We start from the raw sequence: 19,097 nt of genomic DNA on the forward strand, positions 1-19,097 counted from the left end.
AAATTCTTACATATCTGATCCCGAACCCCATTATGTGCTAAAATTAGAAATAAAGAAGTGGAAAGTAAAAATGGCCTGGCATTCTGGTGACATGAGATTAACCATGTCCTATGTATAATGGAAATCTGTATCATTCTTCCAGACTCTTTCTCTTTAAGATTCAGGGCTGCGCTTTCTAGGTAAATCCTCTTACTGTGAATTTCTATAGTCTGCTGTCTGCCTTGAGGTATTGTGTGCAGCCCGTGAACTGCAGTGGCCTCTCCTGCATAATAACCATCTCACACAGCAGTAGCCAGCTTCAGTACCGCAATATTTGGATGAGGTGCAGATGTTTCCTAGCCGCCGCTGCTTGTTGCAGGCACCCATCTCAGATTAGCCAGGCTTTTCTTGCATTTTTCGCCATTGGTGAGTGTCTTCCTCGTTCTTTCATTGTGTTGCAGTTTCTCATTACATTTACCTATCACTTCGCTGTCTCTGTAGCAGGAAGATATTGAGCGTATTTCTGGTAATGGAGCTGAGACAGGATTGCTGCTTTTTTGTCTTGTGTATTTTAATGCTTTTTCTATCGCCAGCCATGAGTATCAATCTGTCATTGGACCTTGCAAAATGTATGAATGTCTTTTCCTAGCATTAGATTATTATGTAGTGTATATGAGCTGGAAGGGTTTTTAGTGTAATCTTTTATTTTTACTGTAATTGTGTATTTAGGGCGTATAGTTGGAAATGTAGTAATGTGAGCGCAGGATATTTCCATCATTCATGCCACCATAATATTTGGTGCGGAGGGTCCTCTAGCAGAATGTGCTTCCGTTATCTGACTGCTATTATTTACTTCATATTTAGTCATTTTCTAAATTCCCCAAGTAACATTTCCATGGTAACGGCCCCATATCAAGCTGATATAGTCATGTACATATATGCAGCAAGGGTACATGAATTTGTACAGGTTGTGTGCATTGAATCTGCAAATTATTGTTACAAATGTAGGGGGGAAATGCCCCCATCCCCCCCCCCCATGACTAAGGCCTGAAAGCTGTCAAGTTATAAAGCATGAAGAAACTGGCTACTCCTTCCTGAATCTTAGGTTTCTATATCTACATTATGAAATCATTAGAATACTGCAGCCGCCTTCCTTTATGGGGGAATATTAACTGATTTCCGTACGTGTCTTTCATGCTCTATATTGTTTGGATGCATGTAGAAATGCTACCACTATTACTTTTGCAAAAGTGTTTTCAGGTAATCTGTGTAGCATTGTTTGGTTGTTCCTCTTCATATACATGTCTTTTTTTCCCCACAGCATTTTCAGTTGGCTTTGATTGACTGCAATCCCTGCACTTTGTCCAAAGCTGAAAGTAAGTACATTTCTGTTTGTGTCCATTGGGCAAAGCTTATGTTATGGTGTCATTGATATGTTCTTACTCCATAACTGCTAGAGATGGCTGTGATCAGCTCTCGGCTGTCTCCTGCAGTCCCATAGAGCATGAATGGAGCGAAAGTGCTGAAGAGCGATATCCTGAATGTTGTCTTTCCCAACTATCTGACCCCCAGCGATCAAAAAGTTATCACCTATAATAGATTAACCCCTTAACAACCAGGGGTATTTTTGGTTTTGCATTTTCACTTTTTGCTCCCCTTCTTCCCAGAGCCATAACTTTTTTTTTATTAGTCAAAATGGCCATGTGAAGGCTTGATTTTTGCTGGATGAGTTGTGCTTTTGAACGACACTATTGGTTTTACCATGTCGTGTACTTGAGATCGGGGGAAAAAAAATCCTAGTGTGGTGAAATTGCAAACCGTTTTTTTGTTTTGCTTTTTTTTTTACTATGTTCATTAAATGGTAAAACTGACTGATTCTTCAATTCTCCAGGTCATTATGAGTTCATAGACACCAAACACATATAGGTTTGTTTTATCCGAAGTGGTGAAAATTTTTTCCAAACTTTAAAAAAAAAAAATATATAAAAAATTCCGATACCCGTGGCGTCTTCATTTTTCGTGATCTTGGGTTGGGTGAGGGCTTATTTTTGGCGTGCCGAGTTGACTTTTTTAATGATAACATTTTGATGCAGATCGCCGGCTTATTGCATTTTAATGCATTGTCACGGCGACCAAAAAAACCATAATTCTGGCGTTTTTCATCTTTTTTTCTCGCTACACCGTTGAGCGATCAGGTTAGTCCTTTTTTTATTGATAGATCGGGCGATTCTGAGCCTGGCAATACCAAATATGTGTATATTTGATTTTTTTTTTATTACCGTATATGCTCGAGTATAAGCCGACCTGAGTATAAGCCGACCCCCCTAATTTTGCCACAAAAAACTGGGAAAACGTATTGACTCGAGTATAAGCCTAGGGTGGAAAATGCAGCAGCTACCGGTGAAATTCAAAAATAAAAATAGATGCTCCATACCGTTCATTATGGCCCCATAGATGCTCCATATAAAGCTGTGCCACATATAATTCTCCATACATTTCATTATTGCCCCATAGATGCTCCACATAAAGCTGCCCCATATATAATGCTCTGCACTGTTCATTATGGCCCCATAGATGCTCCATATAAAGATGTGCAATATATAATGCTCTGCACCGTTCATTATGGCCCCATAGATGCTCCATATAAAGATGTGCAATATATAATGCGCTGCACCGTTGATTATTGCCCCATAGATGCTCCATAGAAAGCTGTGCCATATATAATGCTCTGCACCGTTGATTATTGCCCCATAGACGCTCCATATAAAGCTATGCAATATATAATGCTGCTGCAATAAAAATAAAAATGCCATACTCGCCTCTCTTGCTGCCCGCAGCTCCTCAGCGTCCCGTCTCGGCATCTCTCCGCACTGACTGTTCAGGCAGAGGGCGGCGCGCACACTAGTACGTCATCGCGCCCTCTGACCTGAACAGTCAGTGCAGAGGACGCGGAAGACTGACCGGCGGGTGGAACGTGGACAGGTAAATATGAGATACTCACCTGCTCCCGGCATCCCTGGCTCCTTATCCCGGACAGATGGTCTCCGGGTGCCGCAGCCTCTTCCTCTGTCAGCGGTCACTGGCACCGCTCATTAGAGAAATGAATATGCGGCTCCACCCCTATGGGAGTGGAGTCCATATTCATAACTTTAATGAGCGGTACCATGTGACCGCTGAACAGAGGAAGAGCTGCAGCACCCGAAGACCATGAAACAGGCAGGGGGAGCGCCAGGAGCCCCGGAAGCAGGTGAGTATGCGACAGACCTCTCTCCCCCTCACCCGACGACCCCACCGCTGATCATGACTCGAGTATAAGCTGAGAAAGGCACTTTCAGCCCAAAAATGTGGGCTGAAAATCTCGGCTTATACTCGAGTATATACGGTATTTTATTTTAAATGGGGTGAAAGGGGGGTGATTTGAACTTTTATATTTCTTTGTTTTTTAGATTTTTAAAAACATTTATTTTTCACTTTTGGCATGCTTAAATTGTTTCTATGGGAGACTACAAGCTGCCATAACCCGATCGCCTCTGCTATATGTAGGCGATGATCAGATCGCCTGTATGTAACAGAATTACTCACTTGCTATAGCAATCCAGAAGTGACACCCATTGAGGTCTTCAGGAGACTTTTGATTGTCATGCCAACCCATCGGTGACCCGCGATCACGTGACTGGGTCACCGATGGGTGGATTTCCGGCGTGATTGCCGGAAGTGCATGTTAAATGCCGCTGTTCATGTTGACTGTAGCATTTAATGGGATAATAGCCACGTGTGGAACGCGTTTCCTCCCGCGGCAGTTAGCGGCACATGTTAGCTGTTCAAAACAGCGGACGTGTGCTGGCAAAAATGTGGGCTCACCGCTGGAGCTTTCATCAAAGGGAGGGTGCCTTTAACTCCTCAACCCCCGGAGATTTTGTTTTTTTTTTGTTTTTCACTCCTCCTCTTTCAAGAGAATTAACTTTTTAATTTTTCAGTCTATTTGGCCATGTGAGGGCTTGTTTTTTGCGGGACGAGTTGTACTTTGGAACAACACCATTGGTTTTAGCATGTCGTGTACTAGAAAATTGGAAAAAAAATTCCAAGTGCGGTTGAATTGCAAAAAAAAGTGCAATCCCACACTTGTTTTTTGTTTGTATTTCTTGCTAGGTTCACTAAATGCTAAAACTGACCTGCTATTATGATTCTACAGGTGATTGAGTTCATAGACTTCAAACATGTCTAGGTTCTCTTTTATCTAAGAGGTGAAAAAAATTCCAAAGTTTGCTGTAAAAAAAATTGCGCAATTTTCCGTTACCCGTAGTGTCTCCATTTTTTGTGATCTCAGGTTGGGTGACGGCTTACTTTTGTGCAGATCCTTTTTTTTGATCGCCCGTTATTGCATTTTAATGGAATGTCGCGGCGACCAAAAAAAGGAATTCTGGCATTTTGATTTGTTTTCTCGCTACGCCGTTTAGTGATCAGGTTCATCCTTTTTTTTATTGATAGATCAGGCGATTCTGAACTTGGCGATACCAAACGTGTGTAGGTTTGATTTTTTTTTTTTACTTTTGCCATGCTTCAATAGCCTCCATGGGATGCTAGAAGCTGGCACAACTCGATTGGCTCTGCTACATGGGAGCGATCATCAGATCGCTGCTATGTATCTGAATTCCTGCATTGCTATGAGCGGCAACCACAGGGTGGCGCTCATATCAATCCGGCATCAGCAACCATAGAGTTCTCACGGACCTCTATGGTTACTATGCAGATGCATCGCTGACTCCGATCATGTGATGGGGTCGGCGATGCTCTCATTTCCGGCCCGATGGCTTGAAGCGCTGGTTAAATACCGCCGTCAGCATTTGACAGCGGCATTTAACTAGTTAATAGCGGCGGGTGAATCGCGATTTCACCCACCGCTATTGCGGGCACATGTCAGCTGTTCAAAACAGCTGACATGTCTCGGCTTTGAGGTGGGCTCAGCGCCAGAGCCCACATCAAAGCAGGGGATCCGACCTCCGCAGTAATAGTACGGTGGAGGTCGTGAAGGGGTTAATAGGCGTGAGCGGATCACTATTCCACTGGCGCCTATTGCTGGCATGTCAGCTGTTCAAAACAACGGACATGCCGCAGCTTTAAGGTGGGCTCACCGCCGGAGCCCACCTCAAAGCGGGGGATACTGCCAGCTGACGTACTATTCCGTCAGCTGGCGGAAAGGGGTTAAAGAAGCACTCCTCCTCCCATCAATATGTTTATCCTCTCAATATATTGCAGTTATCATATATAGCACTGTGTACTTGCTCATTTGGCCTTTGTACCTATCTAATTCTTTTTCCATTAGGTCTATGACATCACGTGATTAAAAACTGAGTAGCTGAACTCTTCTAAGCTCTATGTAGAAACAGTAGATCAATTTTCCCTCTGAGTCCATCAGTCACTGCAAAAGTCAATGACTGGGGGAGGGAGGCTGGGTAAGAAGTTGAAGAAAGGAATGATTTCTGCAGGGGCAAGAAACATCCGGATTATAAATGGAGCAGAGAAAATAGATTTAGCTGGGTAAAACGGCTGAATGAGCAATTGTATACTGTGCTATATAATAAGATTATAATATATTAAGAGCATAAAAACTTTGAGAGGAGTGCTTCTTTAAAGAAAACCAGTCAGCATGATTTTGTTAAGTAAAGACATGGCTGTAATTGCGCTGTAATACCGAATAAATTGATACATTTGATGGAGAAATTCGCTTTGCGATTCTGCAATCGCCATTTGGCGTTTCACTCCCCTTCTTCCCAGAGCCATAACTTTTTTATTTTTCTGTCAATATGGTCATGTTAGGGCTTGTTTTTTGCGAGACGAGTTGTACTTTTGAACGACACCATTGTTTTTACCATGTCGTGTACTAGAAAACAGGAAAAAAATTCCAATTGTGGTGAAATTGCAAACAAAAGTGCAATCCCACACTTGTTTTTTGTTTGGCTTTTTTGCAAGGTTCACTAAATGCTAAAACTAACCTGCCTGTATGATTCTCCAGGCCATTGCGAGTTCATAGACACCAAACATGTCTAGATTATTATTTTTTTTTTATCTTAAGTGGTGAAAAAGAATTCCAAAGTTTGCTTAAAAAAAAAACTACGCAGGTTTCCGAGACCCATAGCGTCTCCATTTTTCGAGGTCTCTGGTTGGGTGAGGGCTTATTTTTTGCGTGCCGAGCTGCCGTTTTTAATTATACCACATTTGTGCAGACACTTTTTTTTGATCGCCCGTTATTGCCTTTTAATGCAATGTCGCAGTGATGAAAAAACATAATTCTGGTGTTTCGATCTTTTTTCTTGCTACGCCGTTTAGTGATCATGTTAATCCTATTTTTATTGATTGGGCAATTCTGAACGCGGCGATACCAAATATGTGTAGGTTTTTTTTATTGTTTTATTTTGAATGAGGCAAAAGGGGGGTGATTTTTTTTCTCCATATTTTTTAAAATAATTTTTTTGATACTTTTGGCATGCTTCAATAGTCTCCATGGGAGGATAGAAGCTGCCACAACTTGATCGGCTTTGCTACATAGAGGCGATGCTCAGATCGCTTCTATTTAGCAGAATTACTGCATTTCTATGAGCGCGACCACAGGGTGGCGCTCATAGCAATCTGTCATCAAAAACCATAGAGGTCTCTGGTTGTCATGCTGACTCACCGATGACCCCCGATCAGGTGACTTGAAGTGCTATAATGTTGATGCTATCCGTGATTTACAAGGAACCACAGACTTTTGAGTCATTTTGATCTGTTCAAAAATAAACATCTTTGTGCTATTTTTTAAATTTTTTTTTGAGCACCACACTGCCTGCAAAAAAGACGTATTTTTAAAAAAACCATAGAATATTACAGGTACGTGTTCTGCCCATTATAAACACATAAAAAGTACATGTCTCAAGGACGTCTGAATGATGCCTTACCCATAGTCTTTAGATACCGCTGACCAGATCCAGGGGCTGTTGCTGCTGGATGTGTAGGTAATATCTGATCTACCAGCATTATATGAAATTGTGGGAGCTGCTGAGCAGTGATCGGTTTTTAGGCAAAATATTTAGTATAACTTTTTTTTTCTTTAATAAATCCCTGCTCTTTCTCTGCTTGGGAGTCCGGTGGGCGGTCCTAATTAGCGATTGACATCCTTCCTTGTATGAATCTGCACACATATATCACTAAATAGTAACTCGCTCCGGACCTCGAAGCATAAAACGAGGTGAATTGACATTCATAGGTTGGCCATTTTTTGTGAAGAAAATGTTACTTTTCAACTCTGAAATCGGCTTTTGTTATGGTCGTTGGCTGTCAATTGTGCTGAAGATATGCAGAGATCTACTTTGTGTGACTGATTTATGGAGTGCATGTCAAAACGACAAGAAGTCATCCATCATTTTTCCTTTTTAAAACCCCTTTAGTGACTTAGTCCCTTACATTTTTTATTATTACTCTGGTGTTAATCCAGTAGATTCAATTCTCTCTTGTAATTTATTTTTTTCTTTCTCTTCATACAGTCCAGTTTCACATTGCTCACTTGTACGAAACGCAGGTAACAAGGCTTTATATTAAAATGTATTATTTTCCGTGGGAAACTTTGTACTGTTTCAACTGTTGAAATCTCATGTATTTACAGATTTTGGGGCTTTGTGTTACAATCCTTGATAAATGCAATATTCTGTTTGATATTCTGACTAAGTAGAAAAAAAAACTTGCTGATGGCATCAGAGAGCACACAGTTTGGTCTAGGGTTTTGATGATGTCTCTGGTCCGACCTGTAAATAAGGCAAAAGAAAGCTGAGGAGTCTGGCGCTCCTGCAAAAAGAATTAGACGAACCTCCTAAAAATTTACAGTTTTAGGCTGTGTGCACACGTTGCAGATTTTTTGCATTTTTTTCTTTATAAAAACTCGAAAAAAAACGCATACATTATGCATCCCATCATTTAGAATGCATTCCGCAATTTTTGTGCAAATGATGCGGTTTTTTCCGAGAAAAAAAAACATCACGGTGAAAAACGCAGCATGTTCATTAATTTTGCAGTGTTTTTGTGGATTTCCCACTAAATTATTGCATTGGGAACCTCCGGAAAAATCCGCAAAAAAAAAAAAAAAAACGCACCAAAAACGCGAGAAACACGCATGCAGATTTCTTGCAGAAAATGTCCTGTTTTGCTCAGGAAATTTCTGCAAGAAATTCTGACGTGTGCACATAGCCTTAGGATTGGTGCTAAAGTTAGGGTTGGGATTAGGGGTAGGGTTAAGGTACTGTCACACTAGACGATATCGCTAGCGATCCGTGACGTTGCAGCGTCCTCGCTAGCGATATCGTCCAGTGTGACCGGCAGCAGCGATCAGGCCCCTGCTGGGAGATCGCTGGTCGGGGAAGAAAGTCCAGAACTTTATTTCGTCGCTGGACTCCCCGTAGACATCGCTGAATCGGCGTGTGTGACACCGATTCAGCGATGTCTTTGCTGGTAACCAGGGTAAACATCGGGTAACTAAGCGCAGGGCCGCGCTTAGTAACCCGATGTTTACCCTGGTTACCAGCGTAAAAAAACAAACAGTACATACTTACATTCAGCTGTCTGTCCCTTGCCGTCTGGTTCCTGCAATGACTGCTGGCCGTAAAGTGAAAGCAGAGCACAGCCACAGCGGTGAGTCACCGCTGTGTGACTCACCGCTGTGCTGTGCTTTCACTTTCACTTTACGGCCAGCAGTCAGTGCAGGAACCAGACGGCAAGGGACAGACAGCTGAATGTAAGTATGTACTGTTTGTTTTTTTACGCTGGTAACCAGGGTAAACATCGGGTTACTAAGCGCGGCCCTGCGCTTAGTTACCCGATGTTTACCCTGGTTACCGGGGACCTCGGGATCGTTGGTCGCTGGAGAGCTGTCTGTGTGACAGCTCTCCAGCGACCAAACAGCGACGCTGCAGCGATCCGGATCGTTGTCGGTATCGCTGCAGCGTCGCTTAGTGTGACGGTACCTTTAGGATTAGTGTTGGGATTGGGGTAGGGTTAAGATTAGGGTTGGGATTAGGGGTAGGGTTGGGATTAGGGGTAAGGTTAGGATTAGGGTTGGGATTAGGGGTAGGGTTGGGATTAGGGGTAGGGTTAGGATTAGGGTTGGGATTAGGGGTAGGGTTGGGATTAGGGGTAAGGTTAGGATTAGGGTTGGGATTAGGGGTAGGGTTGGGATTATGGTTGGGATTAGCGTTCGGATTAGGGGTAGGGTTAGGATTAGGGGTTGGCATTAGGGGTAGGGTTGGGATTAGGGGTAGGATTAGGGGTAGGATTAGGGTTAGGGGTGTGTTGGGGTTAGGGTTAGAGTTAGAATTGGGAGGTTTCCACTGTTTAAGCACACCAGGGGCTTTCCAAACGCGACATGACGCCCGCAGACTGTTCCATCAAAGTCTGCATTTCAAAACGTCACTACTTCCTTTCCGAGCCCTGACGTGTGCCCAAACAGTGGTTTACCCCCACATATGGGGTTTCAGTGTACTCCGGACAAACTGGACAACAACTTTTGGGGACCAATTTCTCCTGTTACCCTTGTGAAAATAAAAAATTGCAGGCTAAAAATCATTTTTAAAGAAAAAAAAAAAAAAAGATTTTTTATTTTCACGGCTCTGCTTTATAAACTTCTGTGAAGCACTTGGGGGTAAAAAGTGCTCACCACACTTCTAGATAAGTTCGTTGGGGGTACTCAGAAGAAATTGGCCAACAAATTTTAGGATCTATTTTATCCTGTTGACCATGTGAAAATGAAATAATTGAGGCTAAAAGAAAATTTTTGTAAAGAAAAAGAAAAAAAGTACTTTTTCATTTTTACAGATCAATTTGTTCCTGGGGGGGGCGGGGGGGGGGGTCTAATTTCCAAAATGGGGTCACTTGTGGGGGAGCTCCTATATTTAGGCACACAGGGGCTCTCCAAACGCGACATGGTGTCCGTTCCGATTGGAACTAATTTTCCATTCAAAAAGTCAAATGGCGCTCCTTCCCTTCCGAACCCTGCCATGCGCCCAGACAGTGGTTTACCCCCACATATGAGGTTTCGGCGTACTCGGAACAAATTGGACAACAACTCTTGGGGTCCACTTTCTCCTTTTACCCTTAAGAAAATAACAAAATTGTTGCTAAAAGATCATTTTTGTGACCAAAAAGTTAAATATTCATTTTTTCCTTCCACATTGCTTTAGTTCTCGTGAAGCACCTGAAGGGTTAATAAACTTCTTGAATGTGGTTTTGAACACCTTAAGGGGTGCAGTTTTTAGAATGGTGTCACTCTTGGGTATATTCAGCCATATAGACCCCTCAAACTGACTTCAAATGTGATGTGGTCCCTAAAAAAAATGGTTTTGTAAATTTTGTTGTAAAAATGAGAAATTGCTGGTCAACTTTTAACCCTTATAACTTCCTAACAAAAAAAAAAATGTTTCCAAAATTGTGCTGATGTAAAGTAGACATATGGGAATTTTTTGTGTCACATAACTCTCTGGTTTAACAGAATAAAAATTCAAAATTTAAAAATTGCGAAATTTTCAAATTTTTCGCCAAATTTCCAATTTTTTTTCACAAAAAAAAAACGCAAAAATTATCGACCTAATTTTACCTCTAACATGAAGGCCAATATGTCACGAAGAAACAGTCTCAGAATCGCTAGGATCCGTTGAAGCGTTCCTGAATTATAACCTCATAAATGGACACTGGTCAGAATTGCAAAAAATGGCCAGGTCATTGAGGTCAAAATAGGCTGGGTCATGAAGGGGTTAATGAACATGCATTATAAATGATAGGATGCATATGTGTGTGTTTTTATCGCAAAAGAAAGGCGAAAAATCCTGAACGTGTGCAAACAGCCTAAATCGACATTGATAAAAACTAGTGCAGTGAAAGCACAAAGCATCTGCCCCAAAAAAGGTGCAGATTTTATGTATTAAAGGATTTCTGAAAAATTAGTTCTCTTTTAGACATGCCAGACATGTATTGACGTTGGCAATATTTTAAGAAAAGTTCATATATGTTTCTTTTTAGCTGCTGCCAATGCATTGTGCACCGTTTATTATTTCACTTTTGTGGCATATAATTTTTGTTTCTATTAACAGAGAAAGTACCACTCTGCAAAAGAAGCATATGAGCAACTTCTGCAGACTGAAAACCTTCCTATCCAAGTAAAAGCAACTGTTTTACAGCAGTTAGGTATGAAAGCTATGCTGTCTTCCCTGCAAATTCATTGTCCTATGGATATGGTTGTGAGCGGTCTGCTTTGTTACAAGGGGATGTGTTGAAGACTTTCTCTACATACATCTGTAATCGCAAACCATTCTTTTCTAGTCATCTTTGTACTTATTTGGGGTTCACTCAATTTCTTAACTTTGCTTATATCCAGCTTCGTTCCCATGGATCATGAGAAGCAGTGGGTCAGCACAGAATGGTGTGGTCTCCTCTTGAAATGTGTATAAATGTAGTTCTGCTAGATTTTATAACATCCAGTAATGGGTGGGTGATCATAAACCCTTTTCATATAGAATATGGTAAAAGCAGAAAATACTTAAGATTTTTGTTCTACAAGACCACAGTCCAGTTCTCGTGGTGGATATGATTGCAGTTCTGCCAGTTTTCCATATGTTTTTTTTTTAAACTGATTATCTTTTATATTTCACTAGGATGGATGCATCACACTATTGATCAGTTGGGAGATAAAGCCACAAAGGCCAGCTATGCTATTCAGTATCTGCAGCGATCATTAGAAGCAGATCCCAACTCTGGTCAGTCCTGGTATTTCCTTGGAAGGTAATCCTATTCAATTTTTATTAATATAACTGTTCTTGTTTTTTATTGCCATTATTTGTGTAACGTTCTTAAAGGGGTACTCTGGAGAGATTAAAAAAAATTGCACTGTCCCTGCCCTCATAATCTATAATGATGAGATGTCCAGTGCAGTTCTATTATTTTTAGAACGCTCTTAATTCTGTGGGACAGGAGCTGCTCCTCATTGCTCCCCCCTCATGTCTCAGCCAATACGTCACTCAACAGTGTGACTCTCCCCACACTCAGCAGTCTGACTATCCTCACTGAGTAACAGCCAGTCTGAGAAGAGGGGGCATGGTTAGGGTGGGATCTGATTCCCCCCCCCCCCCCCCCCCCCCACTCTGCCTGGCAAGCCCTATGATGATCCCATCACTGCAGGGCTACTAGCAGAGAGCTGGCCACGCCCCCTAACCTTGGACTGTAGACAGGGAGACCTTTATCAGGGGATGGTGAGACGGGAGCTGCTCTTCACTGCTCACCCCTCCGTTTGGGACATTGCAGCAGTGTGCAGCTCCATGCTGTTACCATCAGCAAGTCTTCTGATTAATAGCGGTTTCTCTGCAAAGAACAGGGGGCATAGCCAAACACCTCTTCTCAGACTGGTTGTTACTTACAGGGGTAAGGTGCACATTGATGTGTGACGTATTTGTCACAGACAATTACAAGTGTTAGGCTACTTTCACACTAGCGTTTTTTTTTAATACGTCGCAATGCGTTGTTTAGGGGAAAAACGCATCCTGCAAAGTTGTTTGCAGGATGCGTTTTTGCCCCATAGAGTAACATTACCGACGCATTGCGACGTATTGACACACGTAAATGTAACGTTTTTTGCTGCCGGCGGACCGCTTTTTCCGACCGCGCATGCGCGACTGGAACTCCGCCCCCACCTCCCCGCACCTCACAATGGGGCAGCGGATGCGCCGGAGAAATGCATCCACTGCCTCCGTTGTGCAGCGCATCAAACGCTAGCGTCGGAATCTCGGCCCGACGCATTGCGACGGGCCGAATCCGGCGCTAGTGTGAAAGTAGCCTTATAAAGATAAAATAATTTCACTGGGCAACTCATCTTTATAGTTTGAGGGTAGGGACAGAACAATTTTTCTCCCCGGTGTACCTATTTAAATTCTGACTGGTGGGTAATGCTGTTTAAGAATCCATAAACTACTGCCAAATATTTACAGAACTTTACTCACTATAGTACTTTATCACATATCTCTAGGATTCGCTGTCAATTCCTAATTGGTGAAGTTCTAATTGCTGAGACCCCACAATCCATTTTGTCAAGGAGCAAAGCTGTCCTTCACTATTTGCATAGAAAGCAATGCTTCTTGCCAACTTCTGTGCAAGCAGTTATGCTGCAGTTATCCTGCACAGTAGGTGGCTGAGAGCATCCATATGTGAAAAAATGCTGTAGTGTTTTTAGAATTGACTTGGGCCTAGCAGTTAGTCCAATACATATTTTATCTCACCTATTTTAGACCATACAATAAGAAATTGTGAATGTACCTCTAACAAATGTAAGTAATGCTTTTTGATTTGATAGGAACATTTTAAAGTTTTTGCGATTTGGTGTTTTTCTTGATTGAGCACAGCACTAAATCGTTTTTAGGTAACAGAATTTAGGGGTTTGCTTCCATGCCTTATAATATCTATTTCTTCTGTTGAAAGGTGCTACTCCAGTATTGGCAAGGTTCAGGATGCCTTTATATCGTACAGGCAATCTATCGATAAGTCGGAGGCGAGTGCGGACACATGGTGTTCAATAGGGTATGTTAGACCTCTGTTATTCTCTTGCTTATGTTTGGAATATACACAATACAAATTTTGAACTATATTTTTTGTCTAGAGCTTCTTTTCTCTTTAAATGTGTGTTCTGGGAAATAGAAAAAATATATATACAAAATGTCAGTATAAATGCTTTAAGAAACTCCTGCTGTGTCGTGGAGAAAACCTACACCATCTAGCCAATCTACCGGGCACAGTAGCCACTCTGCATTCAGTAAGGCAGACTGGATATAAGCGTGAGCAGCAGCCTCTTATCTCAGCTCTCCTGATATCTCCAATATTAGATCAGACACAGGATGGTCAGCAGTGTAAGCAGCCTCTTCTTACCTCCGCACTAGTGATGAGCGAACGTGCTTGGATAAGGTCTTATCTGAACACTCGTGGATGTTAACAGTGTGTCTTCGGCGTGCTCGAAAAATATGCAATCTCTGCATGTGTTGTGGTTGTCGAACATCCGCGAGACATGCAGCCGTGGGGTCGCTTAACATATTTTTCGAGCATTCCAAAGACACTTAGCACCAGAGCATGCGCTCGGATAAGACCTTATCCGAGCACGTTTGCTGATCACTACTCAGCACCCCTGTTATCTCAAGTGTTAAATCAGACAGGGTGGACAGGAGTGTGAGCAGCCTCTTCTTACCTCAGCACTGCAGGTTTCTCTCGTATCAGATCAGGGTGCATAGGAGCTGTGGGCAGCATTTTCCTGCTCTATCCATAAGGGAGAGGTCTAAATAAGTAGTCATTATGAGTGACGTCCATGAGAAGCTTATTTTTGTGCTAAGGATTTTCTTTTACTGCTGTTCAGTTTATTCATGGTAAATTTATTTCAATGGGGTACCAACTGTAGATAAAAATGCAGCAGTTCTTATGCAGCATCACAACTATGTTCATTCAATTTTATTTGCCCCTACATTCTCAGTGTTGCCGTTTTTTGGAGCCAACATACTTTGTAGTAGAAATGGAATAAGCTGCTGCCGGACACTTTTGGTGGCAGCTATAGTTCCTGGAGTACAGGGGGTGGTAAGGTTTGTAGCTATCCTACATGCTTGATGCTTCTTTACCCAAACATTTGCCATGCCCCAGTTCTGCAGTTGTTTATCTGATATACAGGTGCTTCTCACAAAATTAGAATATCATCAAAAAGTTCATTTATTTCAGTTCTTCAATACAAAAAGTGAAACTTGTATGTTATAGAAAATCATTACAATCCGAGTGATCTATTCCAAGTGTTTATTTCTGTTAATGTTGATGATTATGGTTTTCAGCCAATGAAAACCCAAAAGTCATTATCTAAGGAAATTAAATCTGAAATGTTGGCCTACTGAAATGTATATTCAGTAAATGCACTCAATACTTTGGTCGGACTCCTTTTGCATCAATTACCGCATCAATGCGGCGTGGCACAGAGACGATAAGCCTGTGGCACTGCCGAGGTGTTATGGAAGCCCAGGTTGCTTTGATAGCAGCCAACAGCTCATCTGCATTGTTGGGTCTGGTGTCTCTCATTTTCCTCCTGACAATACCCCATTGATTCCCTATGAGGTTAAGGTTAGGCGAGTTTGCTGGCCAATCAAGCACAGTGATACTGTTGTTTTTACATCATGTATTGGTACTTTTGGCAGTGTGGACAGGTGCCAAGTCCTGCTTTAGAATGAAATTTCCATCTCCCAAAAGCTTGTCTGCAGAGAGAAGCACTCTCGCTCTGCGTGTCTGTGTCTCTCACTCTGCGTGTCTGTCTCTCGCTCTGCGTGTCTGTCTCTCGCTCTGCGTGTCTGTCTCTCGCTCTGCGTGTCTGTCTCTCGCTCTGCGTGTCTGTCTCTCGCTCTGCGTGTCTGTCTCTTGCTCTGCGTGTCTGTCTCTCGCTCTGCGTGTCTGTCTCTCGCTCTGCGTGTCTGTCTCTCGCTCTGCGTGTCTGTCTCTCGCTCTGCGTGTCTGTCTCTCGCTCTGCGTGTCTGTCTCTCGCTCTGCGTGTCTGTCTCTCGCTCTGCGTGTCTGTCGCTCGCTCTGCCGGTCTGTCGCTCTGCCGGTCTGTCGCTCTGCGCGTGTCTGTCGCTCGCTCTGCGTGTGTCTGTCGCTCTGCGTCTGTCGCTCTGCTCGTCTGTCTGTCGCTCGCTCGTCTGTCTGTCGCTCGCTCTGCGTGTCTGTCGCTCTGCTCGTCTGTCTGTCGCTCGCTCTGCGTGTCTCTCGCTCGCTCTGCGTGTCTGTCGCTCTGCTCGTCTGTCTGTCGCTCGCTCTGCGTGTCTCTCGCTCGCTCTGCGTGTCTGTCGCTCTGCTCGTCTGTCTGTCGCTCGCTCGTCTGTCGCTCGCTCGTCTGTCTGTCTCTCGCTCGCTCTGCGTCTGTCGCTCGCTCGTCTGTCGCTCGCTCGTCTGTCGCTCGCTCTGCGTGTCTGTCTCTCGCTCTGCGTGTCTGTCTCTCGCTCTGCGTGTCTCTCTCGCTCTGCGTGTCTCTCTCGCTCTGCGTGTCTGTCTCTCGCTCTGCGTGTCTGTCTCTCGCTCTGCGTGTCTGTCTCTCGCTCTGCGTGTCTGTCTCTCGCTCTGCGTGTCTGTCTCTCGCTCTGCGTGTCTGTCTCTCGCTCTGCGTGTCTGTCTCTCGCTCTGCGTGTCTGTCTCTCGCTCTGCGTGTCTGTCTCTCGCTCTGCGTGTCTGTCTCTCGCTCTGCGTGTCTGTCTCTCGCTCTGCGTGTCTCTCTCGCTCTGCGTGTCTGTCTCTCGCTCTGCGTGTCTGTCTTTCGCTCTGCGTGTCTGTCTCTCGCTCTGCGTGTCTGTCTCTCGCTCTGCGTGTCTGTCTCTCGCTCTGCGTGTCTGTCTGTCTCTCTGCGTGTCTGTCTCTCTGCGTGTCTGTCGCTCTGCGTGTCTGTCGCTCTGCTCGTCTGTCGCTCGCTCTGCGTGTCTGTCGCTCTGCGTGTCTGTCGCTCTGCGTGTCTGTCGCTCTGCGTGTCTGTCGCTCTGCGTGTCTGTCGCTCTGCGTGTCTGTCGCTCGCTCTGCGTGTCTGTCGCTCGCTCTGCGTGTCTGTCGCTCGCTCTGCGTGTCTGTCGCTCGCTCTGCGTGTCTGTCGCTCGCTCTGCGTGTCTGTCGCTCACTCTGCGTGTCTGTCGCTCGTCTGTCTGTCGCTCTGCGTGTCTGTCTGTCGCTCGCTCTGCGTGTCTGTCGCTCGCTCGCTCTGCGTGTCTGTCGCTCTGCGTGTCTGTCGCTCTGCGTGTCTGTCGCTCTGCGTGTCTGTCGCTCTGCGTGTCTGTCGCTCTGCGTGTCTGTCGCTCTGCGTGTCTGTCGCTCTGCGTGTCTGTCGCTCTGCGTGTCTGTCTGTCTGTCGCTCGCTCTGCGTGTCTGTCGCTCGCTCGCTCTGCGTGTCTGTCGCTCTGCGTGTCTGTCGCTCTGCGTGTGTCTGTCGCTCTGCGTGTCTGTCTGTCTGTCGCTCGCTCTGCGTGTCTGTCGCTCGCTCGCTCTGCGTGTCTGTCGCTCGCTCGCTCTGCGTGTCTGTCGCTCTGCGTGTCTGTCGCTCTGCGTGTCTGTCGCTCTGCGTGTCTGTCGCTCTGCGTGTCTGTCGCTCTGCGTGTCTGTCGCTCTGCGTGTCTGTCGCTCGCTCTGCGTGTCTGTCGCTCGCTCTGCGTGTCTGTCTGTCTGTCGCTCGCTCGTCTGTCTGTCGCTCGCTCGTGTGTCTGTCGCTCGCTCGCTCTGCGTGTCTGTCGCTCTGCGTGTCTGTCGCTCTGCGTGTCTGTCGCTCTGCGTGTCTGTCGCTCTGCGTGTCTGTCGCTCTGCGTGTCTGTCGCTCTGCGTGTCTGTCGCTCTGCGTGTCTGTCGCTCTGCGTGTCTGTCGCTCTGCGTGTCTGTCGCTCTGCGTGTCTGTCTCTCTGCGTGTCTGTCGCTCTGCGTGTCTGTCGCTCTGCGTGTCTGTCGCTCTGCGTGTCTGTCGCTCTGCGTGTCTGTCGCTCTGCGTGTCTGTCGCTCTGCGTGTCTGTCGCTCTGCGTGTCTGTCGCTCTGCGTGTCTGTCGCTCTGCGTGTCTGTCGCTCTGCGTGTCTGTCGCTCTGCGTGTCTGTCGCTCGCTCGTCTGTCTGTCTGTCGCTCTGCGTGTCTGTCGCTCTGCGTGTCTGTCGCTCTGCGTGTCTGTCGCTCTGCGTGTCTGTCGCTCGTCTGTCTGTCGCTCTGCGTGTCTGTCGCTCGTCTGTCTGTCGCTCTGCGTGTCTGTCGCTCTGCGTGTCTGTCGCTCTGCGTGTGTCTGTCGCTCTGCGTGTGTCTGTCGCTCTGCGTGTCTGTCGCTCTGCGTGTCTGTCGCTCTGCGTGTCTGTCGCTCTGCGTGTCTGTCGCTCTGCGTGTCTGTCGCTCGCTCGTCTGTCTGTCTGTCGCTCTGCGTGTCTGTCGCTCTGCGTGTCTGTCGCTCTGCGTGTCTGTCGCTCTGCGTGTCTGTCGCTCTGCGTGTCTGTCGCTCTGCGTGTCTGTCGCTCGTCTGTCTGTCGCTCTGCGTGTCTGTCGCTCTGCGTGTGTCTGTCGCTCTGCGTGTGTCTGTCGCTCTGCGTGTCTGTCGCTCTGCGTGTCTGTCGCTCTGCGTGTCTGTCGCTCTGCGTGTCTGTCGCTCTGCGTGTCTGTCGCTCTGCGTGTCTGTCGCTCTGCGTGTCTGTCGCTCGTCTGTCTGTCGCTCTGCGTGTCTGTCTGTCGCTCGCTCGTGTCTGTCGCTCGCTCGCTCTGCGTGTCTGTCGCTCTGCGTGTCTGTCGCTCTGCGTGTCTGTCGCTCTGCGTGTCTGTCGCTCTGCGTGTCTGTCGCTCTGCGTGTCTGTCGCTCTGCGTGTGTCTGTCGCTCTGCGTGTGTCTGTCGCTCTGCGTGTGTCTGTCGCTCTGCGTGTGTCTGTCGCTCTGCGTGTGTCTGTCGCTCTGCGTGTGTCTGTCGCTCTGCGTGTGTCTGTCGCTCTGCGTGTGTCTGTCGCTCTGCGTGTCTGTCTGTCGCTCTGCGTGTCTGTCGCTCGCTCGCTCTGCGTGTCTGTCGCTCTGCGTGTCTGTCGCTCTGCGTGTCTGTCGCTCACTCTGCGTGTCTGTCGCTCTGCGTGTGTCTGTCGCTCTGCGTGTGTCTGTCGCTCTGCGTGTCTGTCTGTCGCTCTGCGTGTCTCTGTCGCTCTGCGTGTCTGTCGCTCGCTCGCTCTGCGTGTCTGTCGCTCTGCGTGTCTGTCTGTCTGTCGCTCGCTCGTCTGTCTGTCGCTCGCTCGTCTGTCTGTCGCTCGCTCGCTCTGCGTGTCTGTCTGTCGCTCTGCGTGTCTGTCGCTCTGCGTGTCTGTCGCTCGCTCGCTCTGCGTGTCTGTCGCTCTGCGTGTCTGTCGCTCGTCTGTCTGTCGCTCTGCGTGTCTGTCTGTCTGTCGCTCGCTCGTCTGTCTGTCGCTCGCTCGTGTGTCTGTCGCTCGCTCGCTTTGCGTGTCTGTCGCTCTGCGTGTCTGTCGCTCTGCGTGTCTGTCGCTCTGCGTGTCTGTCGCTCTGCGTGTCTGTCGCTCTGCGTGTCTGTCGCTCTGCGTGTCTGTCGCTCTGCGTGTCTGTCGC

At 46.1% G+C, this 19,097-nt stretch overlaps 1 protein-coding gene across 4 annotated transcripts in view; it reads left to right on the forward strand.

Moving 5' to 3' along the window:
- The window catches only part of KDM6A (lysine demethylase 6A), a 194,688-nt gene that overhangs the window by 133,165 nt on the left and 42,426 nt on the right, over positions 1 to 19,097 (forward strand). For all 4 annotated transcript variants that reach the window (XM_069761664.1, XM_069761663.1, XM_069761665.1 and 1 more), the window contains exons 7-11: positions 1,301 to 1,355; positions 7,500 to 7,534; positions 11,088 to 11,181; positions 11,649 to 11,775; positions 13,462 to 13,560. In XM_069761664.1, the coding sequence (XP_069617765.1) occupies positions 1,301 to 1,355; positions 7,500 to 7,534; positions 11,088 to 11,181; positions 11,649 to 11,775; positions 13,462 to 13,560 (410 nt within the window). The remainder of the gene's footprint in view (positions 1 to 1,300; positions 1,356 to 7,499; positions 7,535 to 11,087; positions 11,182 to 11,648; positions 11,776 to 13,461; positions 13,561 to 19,097) is intronic.

Source organism: Ranitomeya imitator, chromosome 3 (assembly GCF_032444005.1).
Source record: "Ranitomeya imitator isolate aRanImi1 chromosome 3, aRanImi1.pri, whole genome shotgun sequence".
In the NCBI taxonomy this organism is placed as follows: Eukaryota; Metazoa; Chordata; class Amphibia; order Anura; family Dendrobatidae; genus Ranitomeya; species Ranitomeya imitator.